At 44.3% G+C, this 19,565-nt stretch overlaps 1 protein-coding gene across 3 annotated transcripts in view; it reads right to left on the bottom strand.

Moving 5' to 3' along the window:
• Positions 1–17,531: 17,531 nt before the first annotated feature.
• The window catches only part of RAB11FIP2 (RAB11 family interacting protein 2), an 88,302-nt gene continuing 86,268 nt past the window's right edge, over positions 17,532–19,565 (bottom strand). For all 3 annotated transcript variants that reach the window (XM_068255274.1, XM_068255275.1, XM_068255273.1), the window contains one exon: positions 17,532–18,406. In XM_068255274.1, the coding sequence (XP_068111375.1) occupies positions 18,179–18,406 (228 nt within the window). In that variant the 3' untranslated portion in view covers positions 17,532–18,178. The remainder of the gene's footprint in view (positions 18,407–19,565) is intronic.

The following is a 19,565-nucleotide window of genomic DNA, read 5'->3' as shown; positions in this document are numbered from 1 at the left end:
CGTCATCTTGCATTGTGGCCCCTCCAAATAAAGAGCCCAGAAATGTGCATTCTTCATGTATTGGCTGCATCAGTCAGCCACTTCATACATTGGCCAGCCAGATCCCAAAGTGGGTGGACTTTGTGGAGCTGGGAAAAAAGGGCGCAGGCAGCTAGTGGACAAAAAGGGCGCCGCCATTCACTCCCATAATAAATAACGTTTAATGGGCGCCGAGCAGGAAAAAAGGGCGCCGGAGCTAAATAAAGTTTACAAACGGCGCCCGGAGCTAAATAACGTTTACAAACGGCGCCCGGAGCTAAATAAAGTTTACAAATGGCGCCTGGAGATGTTTAATGATTTATAACTGAGCTTGTGGTGATTTACGTTTATAAAATGCACCCGTGCCGAATTAACGTTTATGAAAATACTAAACATATTTATCTTATTTAAATAATTAAAACATTATTTAAAGTTGTATCCCTTACTGTTTTTAAAACATTATTCACAAAATAAAGCGATCAGTACGTAATGTAAATTGCAATATATTTTTTTATTTAAAGTTTTATCCCTTACTGTTTTTAAAACATTATTCACAAAATAAAGCGATCAGTAGGTAATGTAAATTGGAATATATTTACACAATTTGTAAAACATTATTATCCACATAATAAAGTGATGACTAAGGGGGGTGGTTAGGGTTAGGCATCACCAGGGGGGTCTTAGGTTTAGGCACCACCAGGGGGGTCTTAGGTTTAGGCACCACCAGGGGGGTCTTAGGTTTAGGCACCACCAGGGAGGTCTTAGGGTTAGGCACCACCAGGGGGGTCTTAGGTTTAGGCACCACCAGGGGTTCTAGGGGATAGGGATAGGTACAGGGAGGGCTTTGGGGTGGTTAGTTTTAAGCACCTCCAGGGGGGTCTTAGGTTTAGGCATCACCAGGGGGGTCTTAGGTTTAGGCACCACCAGGGGGGTCTTAGGTTTAGGCACCACCAGGGGGGTCTTAGGTTTATGCACCACCAGGGGGGTCTTAGGTTTAGGCACCACCAGGGGGGTCTAGGGGTTAGGGATAGGTACAGGGAGGGTTCTGTGTGAGAGTAGGCTTAGGTATAGTTTTACTACAATTTTAGTAATATTTACTAATGTTTTACAACACTTATTACGAACGTAGTTATATTTATATCATCGTTATAAAGAATATTTTCATATTTTATTATAAGAACAAACCATAAATGAAGGTTATTCACAATAATATACAATTATAACAATTAATCATATATTATCGTTATTTTAATAAACGTAATTATAAGTTTCACTTTTGAAACAGGGAAGATTAAAGTTTTCACAATTGCCGATTTCATAAACATTATTTAATGATTTATAAATTTGTTAAACATTATTTGTAAACGAAATATAGCACACTATTTTTATAAACGCTATTAAAGATTAATTGTTAATTAGCGTTTACACCCCGCGCCCTTTTTGTCCAGGCGCCCTTTTTGTACGTACACGGACTTTGTGTTCTGTCCCTAACGCATATAATGTACATACTCGTGGATATGCCGTCCCCCCAACTCTAACTTTAAAAACTGGAAAAAATGATTGACTTGTGTATAAGCTGGAGGTAGGAAATGCAGCAGCTACTGGTGGGTTTATGTAGTCAAAACAAATGACAGAAGAATAAGCACAGGATGTAACAACTTATGCCTGCCAGCTGTAGTTTACTGTCATGTGGGTGGTATCCATCACCCCCCTGCTAAAGGCAGAGCAAGCTGAACCCCCCAAACCCCCTCTTGAGTGCACCCCCATCTGACATAGGCACAACACAGCTGATCAGTGACTACTGTGGTGAAGTTGTGCATGCAGAAGAGGAGGTTGTGTGCCACCTCCCACCCCCAGAGCAGAGCGGCATGTAGTGCTGATTTGTAACGTGCACCTGATGGGCAGATAGTGGAATGATGGCCCATAGTCCGCTCATCTGTATGCATCACTCAGTATTGTCAAGTGTATAAGCTGAGACCCCCACTTTTGGGCCCAAAAACTTGGCTTATACACAAGCATATAAGGTAATTACCCGAACTGGATCGCCTATGTGGCAAATCAAGGGAGCGAATGCTGCTACCATGCCTAGGGCCATATTTTGCCCTAAAGGACAACTGAAGTGAGAGGGATATGGAGGCTGCCATATGTATTTCCTTTTAAACAATACCAGTTGCCTGGCAGCCCAGCTGATCTATCAGAAACAGCCATGCAGCTAATCTTGTCAGATCTGACAATGATGTCAGATACACCTGATCTGCTGCATGCTTGTTCAGGGTTTATAGCTAAATGTATTAGAGGCAGAGGATCAGCAGGATAGCCAGGCAACTGGTATTGCTTAAAAGCAAATAAATATGGCAGCCTCCATATCCCTCTTGCTGCAGGTTAACCCTTTCAGTACCAGTGGTCTCTGGCCCTTTAAAGAAGTCTCTGAAGTCTCTTTTTTTTACCTTCATTTATTATCCAGTCAGCACTAGCATTAAAGAGAACCAGAGACGAAGCATCCTCATGTATTTTATTACATTTATCAGTGGGAACATGACAATAAACACCTACCCTGCTTTTAGTTTCATTCTTATCTGCTTAATTAGTCTATTAGCAGCTGTGATAAGAATCCCCGACTGGCTCAGTCTAGGTTTGACCTGGAATCATTATAGCTGAGTCACTCTTCTGTGGAGTCTTTTCAAGCCCAAGCCTTCCCCCTCCTGGCTCAGATTTCCTGCTTTGCATACTGAGAGCTGTGATGACATGGGAGGGGCTGCTCCTGCTGAGAGAGAATCTCTGAAACAGACAAGTGTGGCTGCAATATGATCTGTGTGCACTCTGTTTGCATAGATAATGATGATGACTGCAGTTTCATTCGTATGGGAAACACTTCCTACAGGCAGCTGCACATCATACCAAAATGAAAGCACACAGATGAAAGGCTGCAGCAGCCTTTCTCATATAGCCTAGATAGCAGCCTATTCTCATATAGCCTAGACAGCACATCCAGAACAACTCATAACCCGGAAGCAGAAGGGATTTGAGCCGGCGGCCATATTTGATTTTTCCTGGAGCAATAATGGATAAAAACCACTAAAAAAGGCACACCAGAGCAGCGAAATTATCAGGTAGAGCATTTATTCTTTACAAGCTATCGACTGATATGTTTACTTTGTGTGAAACGTTCATCTCTGGTTCCCTTTAAATCCTAAGCAGATTTGCAGCATCCCCCAGCAAAACAAGTCATTTATGGCTTAGAAATAGACTTGCAAAGTATCACGACTTTGCAGGTCGCAGATTTGTGCTGCCCTGGGGAGGCAGAGCTTTGCGCTGTAGCTCTGCCTCCTATCCAATCTCCGCCCCTCTCGGTGAAAGAAGACTGAGAGGGGCAGGGAGAGGCGGCGATCAGCAGAGATTGACTGGAGAGGAGGCAGAGCTATGGCACACAGCTCTGCCTCTTACAGGAAGAAGAAGGATGCGTGCCCTGGAACTTTGCAGGGCTATTTTTAAGCCATAAATCACTTGTTTTGCCGCGGGGATGCGGCGAATTTGCTTAGGATTTAATGGTGATGTTGACTGGATAATAAATTAAGGTAAAAAAAGAGACTTCAGTATCTCTTTAAAGCAGTTTTAAACTCTGCCAAAAGATTCAATAAAAATGTGTTTTCCTACTTTTTGTAACCCATACAATTATATTTGCTTTTGTGCACAAGTATTATTCATTTAGAAATTATATGTTTCCAAAGTTCAGTTTACTTTGAAAGCTGCTGGTGCATTTTATTCATAACTGGTGTATTTACAGTATATTGTAATGTATCTAGTAATGATTTCTGAGCAGTGTTTCAGTTCAGGACTCATTAGCAGAAGTTTCTGCACTTAATTGTGAAGAATGTAATAACAAGATAAGGTTATCACCAGTTCAGATGTGGCTGCCCCTGCAGGAGAATAAGTCAGTCCTGTGATTTAACCCTTTGATTGCTGTTTTACTACAAAAAAAAAATGTGTTAGTATATTATATGCTGTAAATAATCTTTTAGAGAAAAGAAGAAATGCTTGGTTTTATTCCACTTTAAAGGAAACCTGTACTGAGTAAAATGATTTAAAATAAACACATGATGTAGCTGCAAATGAATATTACATATTTACCTCACCGTCAGTTCCCATCAGAAGCTCACAATCTTCTTCTTACAGCGCGATCCCTTTCATTTCTGACAAGATTTTGTCAGAACTGAACTAAACCAGTTGCTGTCAGTTATGTATCAGCTGCCGTCAGTTACAACTGAATGTGCAAGGTAATGTCCATGTTTCCCTATGGCTCAAGTGGGCAATATTACAGTTTAACAGTGTGCTGACCAGGAAGTTATAATGGGGTAACGGCCATTTTCAAAATGGAGGACAGGAAATTCCATCGATCACAGTGGACAAACAGGACACAGGAGAGAAGAAAGAGATTGATGAGTAGACTACATGGAAGGTAAGTATGACGTGTTTATGTTTATTTTGACTTTTAATTTTCAGTTATGGTTCTCTTTAAGGACCAGATACCACCAAACTGAAATGGAAAGATATTTGATAAATGAAATTCAGTAATTCATCACCGGTATGTGTCATAGCAATTTTCCCAAAAAAAATAATCTGGAATCCTACTTTACAGCAAACAGTTCTGAATGTCGTCTTCCCATCTTGGCTGTAAACCTGCTCCGGTACAATAAATTGACACTGAAGCGGAAAAAAATTATGATATAATGGTTGTGCAGTACGGATAGTTAATAGAAGATTAGTAGCAAAGAAAATAGTCTCATAATTTTATTTTCAGTAATATAGTTTTTTTTTTTTTTTTTTTATAACATTGCATCATTCTAATATTTGCAGTTCACAGACTACACTCAGCATTCTAAATGATTTCACAGAGCAGGCTACTGAACTTTTGAACTTTCTTCTGCAGAATAAACAAAATACAGTGACAGGAATTTGAGATAATAAGCTTCAGAAGACAGAGCTCTCTGCATCTTTGAAAGTCGGAGAGATCAGTGGTTCTTTTGCATAGATAACAACTGGAGTTTCTTAACTCTTCCTGCACTGGAAACAATATGAGACTCATATCCGTGCTTCTAATGTTTTATTTCTTAGCTGTACTCAGGGCCGGCCCGCTCATGAGGCGGGGTGAAACATTTGCCTTAGGCAGCAGATCTGGGGGGGCGGCACCCGCCTGTCTATGCGCTGGGGGCCGCCCGCCGAGCTGGAGGGGTAGCGTGCAGAAAGGGGGTCGGACCCCTCCCTCGCCTGGGTCCCCCGATCTGCGCTCCGCTCCAGCGTTAAGTACAAGCCTGCATATGATGAAGAGGCAACGGGCGGGGGAATCACTCATCTCTTCCGCGTTCCATTGTGCGCTCCACTGACATCACTTCCTGCAAGGCCGCCCACTTACAATGCAGTGGGCGGCGTTGCAGGAAGTGACGTCAGTGGAGCACGCGATGGAACGCGGAAGAGGTGAGTGATTCCCCCGCCCGTTGCCTCTTCATCATATGCATAATGCAGGCTTGTACTTAACGCTGGAGGGGAGCGCAGATCGGGGGACCCAGGCGAGGGAGGGGGGGTCCGACCCCCCTCCCCGCCACTAGGCCCAATACCCCTCCAGCTCGGCGCTCTCCCCTCCCCCCACGGCTTGGGGGGAGGGGGCGGCGATTTTTTTCTATTTTTGCCTCAGGCGGCAAAAAGTCTACGGCCGGCCCTGGCTGTACTGCACATACTAATCATTATATTATACGTTTATTTTCACTTCAGATTCCCTTTAAGGATAAGATTTTGTGAACACGCTGGGAGTATCGCAGCCATGGTAATCATAATACTGCCCTCACCCAATCTGGAGGAGAATCCCTCGTGTTACACCAGTTGAGAATCACGTATACAGTATTCAAAACCAAGAAAAAGCTTGCCATATATTAGACTCCAGCAGAAGCGTCTCAGTATTTTCCGTCTCACAATTAGTCACTGCTGCGTTTGACATTTTTTTTCTGTAACTTTTAAGTCTCCCTGAAGAAGAGAACGGCTGCGACGGAAAGCGGCGACGTGGGAAAGACAAGTTAGTGACAGATGTGTCCCTTCTCTGCCGGGCAGGTTTACGAGGGCTTCCCATTACCGAGCTTGTGACAGGACAGGACAGACAATGAACTGTGCAGCGTAATGCCTCCCCTTGTATTGCTGGTAACTGAACCCGGCTACAATTAGACCGTACTTAATATTACAAAGTGTAGCTGAGGCTGATGACAGAGGACATTCTGTTATTTAGCTCCAAAGATTATTAGGAGTAATACAGAGATTCTGAACTAGAGACATATATACCGTAAAGGTATTGGGTGCTGCGCGATTAGATGTACTCCTTTACTTGAAAATAAAATATCATCTTGTGGTTGTTTGTTAGAAGTTTGCAGACTGGACATGTTACTGATCCAGCATGCTGACAGATCGGCTTCTCGCTGCCATGACATCACTTCCTGCAGCTGAAGATACAGTATAATGCCATTATATAAATTCTGATATAGTAAAACTTTGGGTATAGTACACTAAATGTCTTGGTCCCGGCTAAGCATCATTATAAGTAAATGGAAGTAACCACTGGTATACTAAACTCTGTTTTTTTTGGCCCTTGTGATATTCTGTATCCGACTATGTTGGAAAGTAGGTGGGCAAATGCGTCATATTTCAGTCGGAGAGCTATGGGCGGGTTGGCAGCCACTTTTAGCCTGCTCGCTATCAGCATGGTACTCTGGGCTTGTGTGGATGACCTCAAAAGCACCAGACCTATGCTTTCTGTGTAAGCTGCTGAATGATTACTGAGGGAATTGCCTGTCATCTGTGACTGGCTTGTGCATGGCTGCAATGCTACAGTATCATCCATGCTGCACAGAAATGTGGACAGAGGCACACACTATCAGTACTGTCACTGCATTACCAGGCAAGACCTATGCTTCCTGTGTAAGCTGCTGCATGATTACTGAGAGAATTGCCTTTCATCTGTGACTGGCTTGTGCATGGCTGCAATGCTACAGTATCATCCGTGCTGCACAGAAATGTGGACAGAGGAGCACACTATCAGTACTGTCCCTGCATTACCTGGCAAGACCTATGCTTCCTGTGTAAGCTGCTGTCTGATTACTGAGGGAATTACCGATCATCTGTGGCTGAGTTGTGCATGGCTGCAACATTAAAGTATCATTCAGGCTGCACAGAAATGTGGACAGAGGAGCACACTATCAGTACTGTTCCTGCATTACCTGGCAAGACCTATGCTTCCTGTGTAAGCTGCTGTCTGATTACTGAGGGAATTGCCTGTCAACTGTGACTTGCTTGTGCATGGCTCCAACACTACAGCATCATCCAGGAAGCACAGAAATATGGACAGAGGAGCACACTATCAGTACTGTCCCTGCATTACCTGGCAAGACCTATGCTTCCTGTGTAAGCTGCTGTCTGATTACTGAGGGAATTGCCTGTCATCTGTGACTGACTTGTGCATGGCTGCAGCACTACAGCATCATCCAGGCTGCACAGTAATGTGAACAGAGGAGCACACTATCAATACTGTCCCTGCATTAAGTGGTGAGACCTATGCTTCCTGTGCAAGCTGCTGCATGATTACTGAGATAATTGCCTGTCATCTGTGACTGGGTTGTGCATGGCTGCAACACTACAGCATCATCCAGGCTGCACAAAAATGTGAACAGAGGAGCATTAAGTGGTGAGACCTGAGCAAGCTGTTGTGTGATTATAGCATGCAAATCCCTGCATATTAAGCACTGAGTTCTTTGATATAGCTCAGACACTGTCTGTGCTCGCTTGAAACAGAAAAAACGACTCACAAATATTGACTGAACTAAGATACAATAAGATAGTATACTTCATGTGCTTAAAGGATATCCGAGGCGATGGCTAAAAACTGGCTTTACTTACCTGCAGGTTCTTCCAGCCCCTAGAAGTCACGTGAGTCTTTCGCCACAGCTTCACTCTTCTCCCGGGTCTTGCTTACAGCCTCTGAAGTATCCTTGACTAGTGCTGGTCGTAATGGAAAAAACTACGCTTACGGATCATTACGCGTAATTTTACGCTATTACGCATTACGGAATTACGCTTATGGCGTAGACATTTATCGACGGTTCAGGTCTGTAATTACGCATGGCCCTTACGCAATTACGCGTAAGAATACGTAATGCAGGTTGTTACGTTATTGCCTTACGCATAATTTCCTTTTTTTTTTAACAAATCATTTTATTGATTTTAATACAACAAAACAGTGCCGAGAGGCCACAACAGGACAGAATTAAGCTTAGATACAATCAGAGGTCAACAATATCATAAATCATAATACAGGATATTCTAGTACATAGTGGCTCCTTCCTAGAGATTCTTTTAAGAATTGTTCATAGAGTCCAGGGAGCCCAAATTGTATCAGGAGCATTAGATACTTCGTCCGAACTTAATTATAGTCCCATCAAATTATAACCTCTGTATTAATGCAGGGTATATAGCTTAAAAAGAGAGAAGAGAAGATAAACAGAGGAAGGGAAGAACAGGTTAGTTAGGTCGCCTCCACCCCCGCCGCCCAGCACCACACCACCAGGCATTACAACCAGATTAAAGTTATTAATATTAAAGATTATTACTTTCGTTTAGGAAGGAGTGTCAGAAGTAATATCTGGATTACCAGTCCATGGAGACCAAATTTTTTCAAATTTATTTGGACAATTTCTACTCAAATAGGTCAGTTTATATAATGTCAAAGATTGGTTCACTGTTTTCTTCCAATGATTGATCGAGGGGCCCCCAGCGCCCTTCCATACTCTTAGTATTTCTTTGCGGCCATAAAAAGTAAGTAGTTGGATTAAATACTGAGCATGCTTATTGAGGGAGGTTTCGCCTAGTATCCCCAGGAGCGCCAACTTGGGATCAGGAACAAGTTGGACGGTTAAAATGGCGTTAATTATCTGGAAAACTTCAGTCCAAAACGTAGCGATGACAGGGCATTGCCAAAATACATGAAAAAAGGTACCGTCTTGTTGATTGCATTTAGGGCAAGTAGCACTGTTTGCACGTGAAATGCTGTTCATTCATACTGGGGTCATGTACGTCCTATGCAGGAACTTAACTTGAATCAGTCTATCTCTAGAACATATCGGAAGCTTGATAAAGTTCTCCAAGATATCCTCCCAGTCTTGGCTATCGATTCCTACAATATCCTCATTCCACTTATGTTTACATTTATCCCACCCTTTAGTTTCAGTATACAGTAGCTCATAATATATTGTGGATAGTGTTTTTTCTATGATTCGCGTCATTGGTGTAGTTTCTAAGTGGCAGGAGCCTAGGTTGAGTATTCTGCCTCCGGGAAATTGTGAGCGGAAGGCATGGCTGACCTGGAGATAACGGAAGAACATATTATTTTTAAGGGAGTAGAGCTGTTTAAGTTGATTAAATGACATGAGTTTCCCATCCTCTACTATATGATGTATTGCTTTAATTCCATACGCGTAGTTTCCTACTAGCAATTAATGCGTAAGGCAATGCTCCCAAGCGGAAAAGTTGACGCATGGATCAATGTTAGGTAGCCGCCGACTTTAAGGGTTAATAGCAAAGCCCCCTTAATTGCTGAGAGCCTCAAATTTGGAGAATATATTAAGGAGATCAGAAGAAATAAGAGGAAATTTTTTTTTCAAAAAGACCTTATAGTTTTTGAGAAAATCGATGTTAGTTTCAAAGGAAAAATATATACATTTAAAAACCCGCCGACTTTAACGGTTAATAGCAAAGCCTGCTTAAAATATAGGAACACCAAATTCCCAGGGTATATTAAGGGGATCAGTGGGAATAAGATTTTTTCAAAAAGACCTTATAGTTTTTGAGAAAATCGATTTTTAAGTTTCAAGGGCAAAAATGTCTTTTAAATGCGGAAAATGTCAGTTTTTTTTGCACAGGTAACAATAGTGTATTATTTTCATAGATTCCCCCAAGTGGGAAGAGTTTTACTTACTTCGTTCTGAGTGTGGGAAATATAAAAAAAAAAACGACGTGGGGTCCACCCTCCCAGACCTCTTTAACCCCTTGTCCCCCATCCAGGCTGGGATAGCCAGAATGCGGAGCACCGGCCGCGTGGGGCTCCGCACCCTGACTATACCAGCCCGCATGGTCCATGGATTGGGGGGTCTCGGAAGGGGAGGGGCAGCCAAGCTTTCCCCTCCCCCTCCGAGCCCTTGTCCAATCCAAGGACAAGGGGCTCTTCTCCACCTCCGATGGGCGGTGGAGGTGGAGGCCGCAATTTCCTGGGGGGGGGGGGGTTCATGGTGGCATCTGGGAGTCCCCTTTAAAAAGGGGTCCCCCAGATGCCCCCCCCCCCCCCAGGAGAAATGAGTATAGGGGTACTTGTACCTCTTACCCATTTCCTTTAAGAGTTAAAAGTAAATAAACACACAAACACTTACAAAAAGTATTTTAATTGAACTAAAAAGAATACCACGAAAAAAGTCCTTTAATATTCTTAATTAACCATTAATACTTACCTGTCCCTTTAAATAAATGATCTCTCGCAATAGCCTCGGAAATGTTCTATCAGTTACAATGTAACAAAGTTATTACAATGTAACAACTTTGTTACATTGTAACTACGCCGCACCCGACGTCACTCGCCGCTCAGCCGCCGCATACATTTACGCGTCCTTGCAGGACGCTAAGTCCCCGCCGGCTCCCGCTGTCCACCCCAATTTTTTCCTCTTATTCCCACTGGTCCCCTTAATATACCCTGGGAATTTGGTGTTCCTAAATTTTAAGCAGGCTTTGCTATTAACCGTTAAAGTCGGCGGGTTTTTAAATGGATATATTTTTCCTTTGAAACTTTAAAATCGATTTTCTCAAAAACTATAAGGTCTTTTTGAAAAAAAAATTTCTCTTATTCCTTCTGATCTCCTTAATATATTCTCCAAATTTGAGGCTCTTAGCACTTAAGGGGGCTTTGCTATTAACCCTTAAAGTCGGCGGCTTTTTTATATTATACGGGAGCGTAATATTACGCGATTACGGCAGACTGTGTAATTTCAATAGGAGTTTACGGCCTTACGCGTAATTTGTTACGCGTAATAACGTAACCTACGGTCTACGCGTAATTAATTACGTGTAATACCGTAACCTTACACGTAACGCTTACGGTGCATTTGTAGTGAATTACGATGCGTAATTACGCTAATGCGTAATTTCGGCCCAGCACTGTCCTTGACCCCTAATGGATTGGCGTCTTCTGCTCATCACTGGGAGTGTACTGCTCCTGATGACGTGGGTGAGTTTGCGCTTGCACAAGCAGAAGACGCTGACCCATCGGGGTCTGTGATACTTCAGAGGCTGTCCCAGGACCTGGGAGAAGTTGCGGCAAGGGAGACAAGTGACTTCGAGGAGCTGCAAGAAGCCTCAGGTAAGCAAACCTAGTTTTTATCTATTGCCTTGGATATCCTGTAAATATCACAAGGTCTGATAAAGTAAACTACTCTGGCCGGTCCCTTGGACTTTACTCTAAAAGGATTCTACAGTATTAACTGAGAGTGGAATTGTGTAGGGAGAAGATGCAATGTTCACAGTATTGGAGACCATAGTGTACCAAGACCCAGAAGAATGACAGCTCAGATTTGGTTGCTTTGGGCTTTTCTCTTACTAGCATTCCGTTTGCACCCCCTCCTCGTGACTGAGAATGCAATGTATTTAAAGAGAACCAGAGACGAAGCACCCTCATATTTTACCATATACAGTTCAGACCAAAAGTTTGGACACACCTTCTCATTCAAAGAGTTTTTTTTTTATTTTCATGACTATGAACATTGTAGATTCACACTGAAGACATCCAAACTATGAATTAACACATGTGGAAGTATAGTACATAACCAAAAAGTGTGAAACAACTGAAAATATGTCATATTCTAGGTTCTTCAAAGCAGCCACCTTTTGCTTTGATTACTGTTTTGCACACTCTTGGCCTTCTCAGTCAGTCCGAAAAATTGGGCAAACTTTGAAAGTGTCCCCAAATGCAGTCTCAAAAACCATCAAACGCTATAAAGAAACTGGCTCACATGCGGACCGCTAGTCTAGTCTAACCGGAAGGTTAGTCTAGCTTCGCCTGCCCGTATTGATTATAGCTGAGTCAGTCTTCTGTGATGTCTTTTCAAGCCCAAGCCTGCCCCCTCCTGGCTCTGCTTTCCTGCTACAAGGATACATAGCAGGAAAGCAGAGCCAGGAGGGAGTAGGCTTGGGCTTGAAAAGGCATCACAGAAGACTGACTCAGCTATAATCATTTAGAGCAAAGCTAGACTGAATGCTCAGTCGGGGATTCTTATCAGAGCTGATAACAGGCAAAATGAGCAGTGAAAAAGGAAACAAAGAGCAGTGTAGGTGTTTACTGTCATGTTCCAATTGATATATAGGATAAAATACATGAGGGAGTGTGCTTCGTCTCTGGTTCTCTTTAAAGAGGAACTGTAATCAAAATAACATAATGAATAAAATGTTTTCCTTTTTTTATTACTGCTTTTTTTTTTTTTTTTACATTATTCATTTATAAATTATTTTCTCATTGTTTGCCCATTGTAAATATCTCTCCTTTCCCCGATTTACACTCTTACATTTACCACATGCGGCAATATCTTTAACACTGGCAGATGATCTCTGCAGAATGTTTTTCACTGAGAGTTTTAAAGCCAGTAGAAAAAAAATCTCTAGTCTCACAGAATTCTCTGGGGGAGAATTACGCATAATAAACAACCTAGGTTTAGTGGGAGAGCGAAGCTACATACCAATATAGGAAGTGTTTCTGATGCTGAAATCAGGATATTTAAAGTAAAAGTGGGTGTCCTGAATTATTTACTGCATTCTACTATATGCCGTTACAGTGCCTCTTTATTGCTAAAGAGAACTTGTAAATGACTAATAATTTCAGGTTAACAAAGTTCGTGGATGAGAGTCCAAGGAGCTCTTAATTTGTGCCAGGGCTGTGAAATATAGATTTGAAATTCTGCATCATTTATATAATGCAGGTCAAGCTGTATTGAGAAACGTGGAGATGAGCTGCCGACACCCTCTAAAAATTCAGGTTAAACTCCCGATCGGAGTACCAGATCTCAAAGAATCCATACAGGGTGTAAAACCTCAGTCAATCTAGACCAATAAAACAGAGCAAATCTCTTTTAGAGCACCTCCTTAAAGGAAACTAGAGACGATGATTAGTCAGTTTTATACATACCTGGGGCTACCTCCAGCCCCATTCACACAGGTCGCTCGCACGTCACCTTCCTCAGCCTTCTCCGTCTTCATTAACAGGTCCCGTAAGCTTGGCCAGCCACGGCAAGTCTGTGCAAGCGCTCTCGCAGGTGGAAAATAGTAATTGCGCAGGCGCAGTACTATTCTCCACCAGAGTGACGGAGGGAGCGCACTGCGTTTGCTCAGACTGGCCGAACTTGCGGGACCCGGTGCAGAAAACGGAGAACGGTGTGGGAGTGATCCGTGTGGATGGGGCTGGAGGAAGCCCCAGGTATGTATAAAACTTTGACTAATCGTCGTCTCCAGGACATTTTAATCCTTTCCTTATCAGTAACGTTCATGAAGCTCTCACGTCGCTGCAACCCACTCACTTTGCTGTTGGTATGAAAGCAGAGCTTCGTAAGACAGTCAGGGGACGATTTTCTTGGCTCCTGACCCTGTGACTGGATCACACTGTTTAAAAAAAAAAAGATCTCTGGTGACCAGACTGAGTTCACTCTATTTGCACAGGATTAATGGCAACATACTCTCTGGAGAACTAATAAGGATTTTTGGGTACTTCAGTGGGCGCTGGGAACCTCTAATTTTACCCTTGAAGTGTTAGGTACTTCTTCACCAGAGATCCTAAGAACTCTGAGGACTCAGTGCGATGAAATGTGTAGGTTAGAGCCTAATGGGAGTTCAATTCACTTTAGGTTTGATGCTTACCTGGAGTAGAAGGGATGCTATGGATAGTATAGAGCCTTCCTGTTCCATTGCTGACAGACGGTAAAGCTGTTCAACCTACTCGGTCAACAGCTCTTTGGAACTACTGGTGTCCCAGAGAAGTTCTGAGGACAAGTACAGCGCTACCGTGCATGTGCGAGATAGGACTCCCACACATGCAGTAGCAATGCACTCATCCTCAGAATTACCCTGGGTCATGAGTAGTTCCAAAGAGCTGTTTGGTCAAACAGCTTTACCGGCTGACAGTAGAGGGACAAAGAGCCGCACGGAAGGCCCTATACTATCAAGCGCAGTGGTGTATAGAGGGGTGCAGGCATGGCTCTTGCCATGGGTGGCACAGCGCTATGGGCACCATGCCTGCCCCTGTGCTGCACCACCATACCTGCCCCCATGCCTCCCCCTCATTTAGACCTCAAATCAGCGGTGACTTAAGAGAGAGAGAGAGGGTGCCAGTGACCACAGACATGGAGCACTTCTTATGCTGAAGTGACATCACTGGTCACATGAACTGTGCCACACGGGTACTGTGTGTCCTCTCTTTTGTTGCCAGTGACACATTTGTAATGCTTAATGGGGGAGGGAGGGCGGCTACCTATACTAAGAGGGGGGGGGGGGGGGCTACTGGGGACAAATCTCATAACCTACACTGGGGTAGGGGTACTTATACTGGGGAGGATACCTCTGGATAATTATACTGGAGGGACACCTCTGTCCTAATTGGGGGCGCCTCTGGATACAGAGTACTGGTGGGCACATCTGGCTACCTATTAGTACTGGGGGGGGGGGGGGGGGGAATTCAGTGCTTGCCATGGGTGCTATATTGCTCAGATACACCCGATCCAGAGCCTTCCCTCTAGGCCTGAAAGATAAATGGAATTTAAATCAAAATCGCCATCACCAAGATCACAATTTTGGAATCGGCAAAGTGGCAATTATCGTGATCACGTAATTTCCACATGGGGAAAGTTTGAAGAAGTGGCTTCAAACTTTCCCAAAGTGACGGCGCGTGCGGCCCGCAGCGTTGGACATATCTTTCACACGAGTCCAATGCTGTCCGTCCTCTATCACCGTCTGCCGACTCTTGTGCTTGGCAGAACTCCAGGTTCCTGTATGTCACATGACATACAGGAAGTATTCCATGCATTAGAGTCTGCAGGAGGTGAAGTGGATAGACGGGCATCCCTGGACTCTTGCTTGAAGTAATGTCCAGAACTGATGCAGCTTAAGGGACAGGAGAGACACATAGTGGCCACAGAGACAGAACGGGCACAGAGAGAGAGACAGAGCGGGCATAGAGAAACAAAGGGGGCAAGAGAGAGACCCAGAGGAAGCATAAAGAGGCAAAGGGGGCACAAAGAGAGACAGAGGGGGAACAAACAGGCACAGGAAGGGGGGACAAAGCTTGATTTGAAGCAAGTCGTGAATCAAATGGAAATTTAAGACTGAAATCGCTCAATTCAATTTTTTTCTAAAATCGTTCAGGCCTACTTCCCTCTACTTAGGTAAGTTTCAAATCTGAAGGGTTTTTTTTTTTTTTTAAAGGTCTCTATAAGGTGCTCAAAATGTACAACCCTCACCTGAGTCATATCAGATTATAGCAAGGATTGCTGAAAGACCAGGGAATCGGAGCTTGTGCCTTTGCAACAATATACAGCACAGATATATTAACCACTTTGTCCACTGCTACAGTATATCTACGTCATCTCTGGCACCTTCCAAGCCACAATGATGTAGATATACTGACTTTCTTGCAGCCCTGCTGTGCACGATCGGGTGCGCTTCAGCGCGCACCCTCCGACACTGTCAGCTGCCTTACTAATTAGTGAAAGGGAAAATGTTCCCTTGTAGCCAATTAGTGACCCCCCCCCCCCCCCCCCCCCCCTGCGGATGAACGATCACCGCTGTAGCAAACAGCAGTGATCCTTCATCTCTCCCCCTCCGCGCCAGATCGATAAAAAAGTGCCCCTGCAAGGATAATATCTCACCTTACCTGGTTCCTGCGATCATCCTTCAGCCCCAGCTTCCATTCACCGCGGTGCATGCTGCCCTGTGATGCCGAACATCTGGGTCCCGGCTTGATGACGTCATCAAGCCGTGACCCGGTATCACAGGGCTGAGTGCAGCGCGGTGAATGGAAGCTGGGGCTGAAGGATGATCGCAGGAACCAGGTAAGGTGAGATATTCTGCTTGCAGGGGCATGTTTTTATTGATCTGGCAACGGAGGGGGCAGAGTAGTAAGGGGGGGGGGCACATTTGGCTACCCATAACGGAGGGTGGGGGTAATGTTCCGAAAGGGGGGGGGGGGTTGAAATGTATTTTGGGACTCAGGGTGTGGGGAATTAATAATGGGGGGCACATCTGATGGTCCTGGGGGCCATAACCTAACACTGGGGGCACATTTGGCTATAATGGGGAGGGGGCACTAATCCTGGGGGCACATCTGGCTACAATGGGGAACATTGATCCCGGGGACACATCTTGCTATAATGGTGGGCCCTATTCCGGGGGGGGGCGCATCTGTCTATATGGGAAGCTAGCAAATACGGGGGACAGATCTGGCTATACTGGGGGGCTGATACTGGGGACACGCCTGGCTATCTATCCTTGGGGGACGTAATACTGGTGGCATGTTTGTTATCTACTGTAGCATTTTTTATTTTTGACTAGAATTGGCGAAACCTAAGGATTAATGCAATTTTTCATTTCCCCCCTCTTTTTCCCATTAAAATGCATAGAATTTTTTTTTCTTGGGTCAAAATACCCCCCCCCCCCCCCCGAAAGTCCAGTGTGTCTTGAAAAAAACGATACCTAGATCATTTAGGTGTCGTGAGTAGGGATAAAGTTATGGCTGTTTAAATAGGGACATGGCTAAAGCGTCAAAACTGCTCTGGTCCATAAGGGGAAAAGAAGGTCTGGATGCGAAGTGGTTGAAGAAAACCTGTAATGAAGAAAACCTCCCCTGGGGGGTACTCACCTCGGGTGGGGGAAGCCTCCGGATCCTATTGAGACTTCCCCCGTCCTCTTCGGTCCCACGGCGGTGGCGAAAATACTCCCGGAATGGCTGTGATGTAAATATTTAGCTCCAGCGCAGAATCGGCTCTCCACAAGGAGATAGGCGAAAATAACCGATCTCCGTTGGGCCGCTCTACTGCACAGGCGCAAGTCTCCTGTGCAGTAGAGTGGACCTGACGGAGATCGGCTATTTTCACCTATCTCCGCGCGGCGAGCCGCAACAGCGCCCCCACTGGAGCCAGGAGAGGTAAATAAATCAGCGGTTATCAGCGCTTGTCGAGGGAGAATTCCGGGACACTTCGGGGGAGCCAGCGCTGGACTGCCTGCAGCTACAGGGGAGGGGGAAGCCTCATTGGGACCCTGAGGCTTCCCCCTCCCAAGGTGAGTACCCCCCAAGGGAACTTTTTTTTTTGTTACAGGTTCTCTTTAAGTAAAAAAAGTTCTTCCTGTATTCTCCAGTGTTCCACAACCCCATTGTCTTGTGATTGCACCATACAATTACACACGTAGTCCATCACATTCTTTAATTTGTCAGTTATAACACTAAAAAGTGACCCCCTAAAAACTGCAGCATTTCTTAGATTCAGTGTGACATTGGTACCGTAATACAATCATCAGTAAGCCCTGTAGTGTATAAATATAATACTATGAGCGGAAGACCAGCAGAACTGGCCAGGGAAGGTGAAAGGATAGTCCAGCAGAATAGATACATCGGCGTGGATATTGCACAAAGTGACTGTCACTGGAAATGAAGTCTCCGCCACCAGCAAGTTCTTATTCTTACCTTTACGTTTAGTCCTCATAAATAACGGAATCAACTGAACCCCCCTCCCCCCAAACATACACTCAAAAACACACAAAGCTGTCATGTCTATGAAGAACAAAGTCCTTCTCCAGCAGGTAGCACCACGTAACAGAGGCTGTGCTCACAGGACCCCCCTGGGGGTTTATAATGCAGCGAAGAGAATTTTCTCTGTCCCCTATTCTTCATTCCACCGGAGGATTTGACCAGCGAACTACTTTTTTTATTTTTCATGGCTCAATTTAATGCAAGTCACTGACCATTGTCCAGAGACTGGGCAGTGAGAACTGTGGGCGCCTTCAGGAGCTCAGGGAAGACTTGGCAGCTTCTCAGCTTGACCATAATGGCAGCTGGCTAACTCTGGTTGAATTTTCCAGCTTTCCTGGAAGGCACGTAGGGCACCCGCAAAATGCTGGGTGTCTCCTCCATCACCCGTACCAACAAGTTGTCAATGTAGTCCTCTAGCTCCCGAATGTGGCTGTCTTTCTTCTTCACAAGCTCCTTGTGCTTGAGCAGCTCCCGCTCCACCTCGGAGCGAGTCAGATGATCATAAGGCCCGGAACCATCAAATGGATTCTGATCCTGGGGGAACAAGAGGGAATAATGTTACAGGCAGCGTGCAAACCTGTTGTATCATCCTATCTTCCCTGCAATGTGCTGCATTATGTAAAACAAATTGAAATAAAAAGTGAAACATTTGACTGACCACCATGCATGAAGCCTTGTACACACACTAAAGTCGTTTAATACGTCCAAAAAGCAACAGATTTTGCCATGTTGGATGACAACTGTGTGCAAAAACGTTGCTAAACGACAAGCGACTGACATCAGGCATTTTGCCCAATCCATCTGGCCGATAAACTCACACGACTGTTGGGTGGATATCATGTAGTCACCCACGTGTGTACAAATGTCGTTTTATTGACATTTTCCGTTTTAACTACATTGTTCTACTGACTATCATACTTAATGTCGTTTTCCGCTTGCAGTATTTAAATTGTTGGTAGTTTGCAATATGGGTGTGCAGAAAACAACAAGTCTTTTGAATGCCCTTGTCAGTACAGTCATTTCTGCGGCGGTGGTCATCTGTTTTCCGCGACTTTTGTTGGGCCGTGTTTACAAACCATAAATGTCAGACTCCTTCCACCATCATAGTACTTTTTCACCAACTTTGGGGTACTTTTTCAATTGTAAAGTGCTGAAAAGTTAGTTTGAAGAAAAGATAGGAGATCACTCAGGTGAAAAATGTAATTGCATATGGGCCATAGTCTCTAATGTGCTAAACGTCTCTCAAGAGTTATCATTTCATTTCTTATCCTTTTCTCACCTTTTTTTATGTAAGACCTTTCCAGAGCAAGCCTAAATGCACTGGAAATTATTTTTCCTGAATTAATTACAGTTTCAGAACTTGGGACCTAAAGGGCTATTTCTTGAAAATTGCTTGGTTGTTCTGCGATCTAGTGAGCCCCCAGTTAAAACAAAAAAGAGACGGCACACCACTGGCTCTGCAAACTTGCTGTGTATTAAGCGAATCAAACACTACATGTTACGGATCATTGATCCTTCATCAGGTTATACACCTGATGAAGGATCAATGATCCGTAACATGTAGTGTTTGATTCGCTTAATACACAGCAAGTTTGCAGAGCCAGTGGTGTGCCGTCTCTTTTTTGTTTTGATGCTACATGAGCTGTACGAGCAGTCCAGCTGAGGCTAGGCACCGGCCAGTGTTCAGGTAATT

Source organism: Hyperolius riggenbachi, chromosome 10 (assembly GCF_040937935.1).
Source record: "Hyperolius riggenbachi isolate aHypRig1 chromosome 10, aHypRig1.pri, whole genome shotgun sequence".
NCBI classification, from domain to species: Eukaryota; Metazoa; Chordata; class Amphibia; order Anura; family Hyperoliidae; genus Hyperolius; species Hyperolius riggenbachi.
Note: the sequence above shows the minus strand (reverse complement) of the source record. Positions and strands in the feature narration are given on the sequence as shown.